Source organism: Lytechinus pictus, chromosome 2, assembly GCF_037042905.1.
Source record: "Lytechinus pictus isolate F3 Inbred chromosome 2, Lp3.0, whole genome shotgun sequence".
Lineage (NCBI taxonomy): Eukaryota > Metazoa > Echinodermata > Echinoidea > Temnopleuroida > Toxopneustidae > Lytechinus > Lytechinus pictus.
The window spans coordinates 37,780,288-37,782,803 of NC_087246.1; the positions used below are offsets into that span (position 1 = coordinate 37,780,288).

Genomic DNA, 2,516 nt, shown 5'->3' on the forward strand with positions numbered 1-2,516 from the left:
CGAATGTGACGAAATTTTGAAGACATGCATGTTTGAAAAAAAAAATGCAAAGAAAAAGCGTCCCGGGTGATTGGGAGGGAACGCCAGCCCCCCCCCCCCCCACAAAAAAAATGACACTACAAGCGATTGGCAAAGCTTCAGCCTGTTCGACTTAGCGATTTTCTTTTTACATTCGAGTCGTCCGCAAGATGTTAACGTGCTTAAAAATGGAAGTCTTAAAAAACGTCTTTAAAAAAACCCAAATATATATATATACTGTATATATATTTGGGTTTTTTTAAAGACGTTTTTGTATATGTATATATTTATTTATTTATATATATATATATATATATATATATATATAATAGGCGTAAAAGAATCCAGGCATGGACGCTAGACGTAACTTTAAAAGTATCTCATTTAATGCTAGCTTTCGGCCAGTAGGGCCTTCATCAGGCCGACAAAGGAGATTAACTGGGGTTTCTGGGCATCTAGTCTTGTGTAGTATGTACTAATATCCCAGTGCCGGAGAGTGTGTCGAAGGTATGAATGTATGAGGTCAAGTATATATATATATATATATATTCGAGATCAAGTGTATGGAGAGGGCCGTAGCAAGGTCAATACCCGTCTTCATCAAGCTTTCGGGCACATGCCCTTCATCAGGATCTAAACCAATATATAAAACCAATATAGATCCTGATGAAGGGCATGTGCCCGAAACCTTGCTACGGCCCTCTCCATACACTTGATCTCGAATATAATTATGAAGGAGACCCGTACACGTACATCGCCAAGATTGATCACACTTATATATATGTATTCATATATTATCGATCGTGTATTTTTTGTTGTGTTTCAGAAACGGAAGATCTGGCAGTTAAAATGCTTTCATTCAATAAAGTTCACGATGTGTACTCTTCTGAAAAAGGAACGAACGGCAGTGAAGCCACGCTATCACAGGCATCCACATCTCTTTGGAATGAAAGGAGAAGGATGAGACAGGTACTCCGTAGCGTTGTATCCAGAAACAAAGTTGTAGAGATGAGCAAACTACTCAGTGTCTTGGTAGTGCCTTTGGTGGTTCTTATCGTCCTCTCTGGTCTTAGTCTGGATGATAATGTAAAACAATGGCGGAGCACTGAACGGGTGGGCATGGCGCTTCAATACAACAAGTTGATAAGCGACACTGTGATAAGACTTCAAGTAGAACGTGGATTGTCTTCTACCTTTCTCAGTGGAAACAGAAGTAGTATTCTTGTCTCAAATGCTCTCGAAAAGAACAAAGAACGAACAGACCACACCCTTAATGAGATGGAACCTTGGCCGACTGCTGGATTGAACGCGAGTGGAAGGGTATATGTATCCAAGCAGGAGTTTTTGGCGGATCTGGATATTCATCGAACAAGAGTTAACGGTGGTGGTGGTGGTGGGAATTATTTGACAGTATCAGGAAATATAGAATATTATACTAACATCAACATTGGTTTATTATTGAGCGGGATCAAGACCACCGTGAGATCCACCAACCAGGAGTTATCGTCACTTCTGGTGGCGAAAGACACCCTTCTCTTTTCTGTAGACCTATATGGTATTGAACGGGCTTTGGGTGGAGCCTATTACGCATCTTGCCAGTTATCTGATGATGATAATGCATGGTTCCGCGCTGTTCATTCACAGGCGGATGTCCTTATTAGCTACAGTAGATCTTACTTCGGGGATACCGACATCCTCATTCCCAAAAGTGCATTCCTGGATGAACTGCGGAACGAAATTTATGCAAATGAAGATGCTTGTGCAAAATATGGCGACGACAATGTATCTGCATACGCTCTCTACTGGTTTAACAACATGACGTTGTTCATTGAGGAGCTGGCTGATATTGTTGAAAATACTACTGATCAGATCCTTATCACCAATCGAGGAATCCGCAAGGAGTCTCAGCTTACAGTAATTGTATACTCAGTAGTAGTTTCTATGATTGTTATTGTGTGTCTTTCACTGGGTACGTGGTTTGTATTCCAAACCAACAACCTGCTCAGCGTTGTTGGTTCGTATGCTAAAGAACTTTCAGAAAAAACCAGAGAACTGGACGCTGAGAGAAAGCGTGCGGACCGATTACTTTATCAGATGCTGCCAAGGTATGTTGCTGATCAGTTGAAGATGGGCCTTTCAGTGCCAGCAGAACATTTTGAATGTGTTACTATTTGCTTCAGTGACATTGTTGGTTTCACCTCACTTGCTGCTGTCTCTTCTCCATTACAAGTGGTAAACATGCTGAATGGTCTCTATAGGTAAGACTTACAATCCTCATAGTACCAGGGGCCTGTGACATAAAATAAAAACTCTGACAAATTTGTTTGCCAGAGTAAAAAAAAAACTTTTAGTGTCAATGACATAATTTTATTTGCCAGATTTTTTTTATGGCTAAAGGTTTCTGCAACAGAACCTGTGGCAGAAAAAACCCGCTTTTTGTGGCGTTTAAACGCAAGTAAAAAACATCCAGCGCAAGTCCCAAATGTTGACTGGTTGAA

General features: G+C 40.7%; 1 protein-coding gene across 1 annotated transcript; it reads left to right on the forward strand.

Annotated features, from left to right (window-relative positions):
- The first annotated feature begins 853 nt into the window (after positions 1-853).
- LOC129271941 (uncharacterized) lies at positions 854-2,280 on the forward strand. Its single transcript, XM_054909194.2, has one exon. The coding sequence runs from the start codon at positions 868-870 to the stop codon at positions 2,278-2,280; it is 1,413 nt and encodes a 470-aa protein (XP_054765169.2). The 5' UTR covers positions 854-867.
- Positions 2,281-2,516: the final 236 nt, after the last annotated feature.

Coding starts and splice junctions, on each gene's coding strand:
- LOC129271941 (XM_054909194.2), top strand. CDS start 868: ATGCTTTCATTCAATAAAGTTCACGATGTGTACTCTTCTGAAAAAGGA.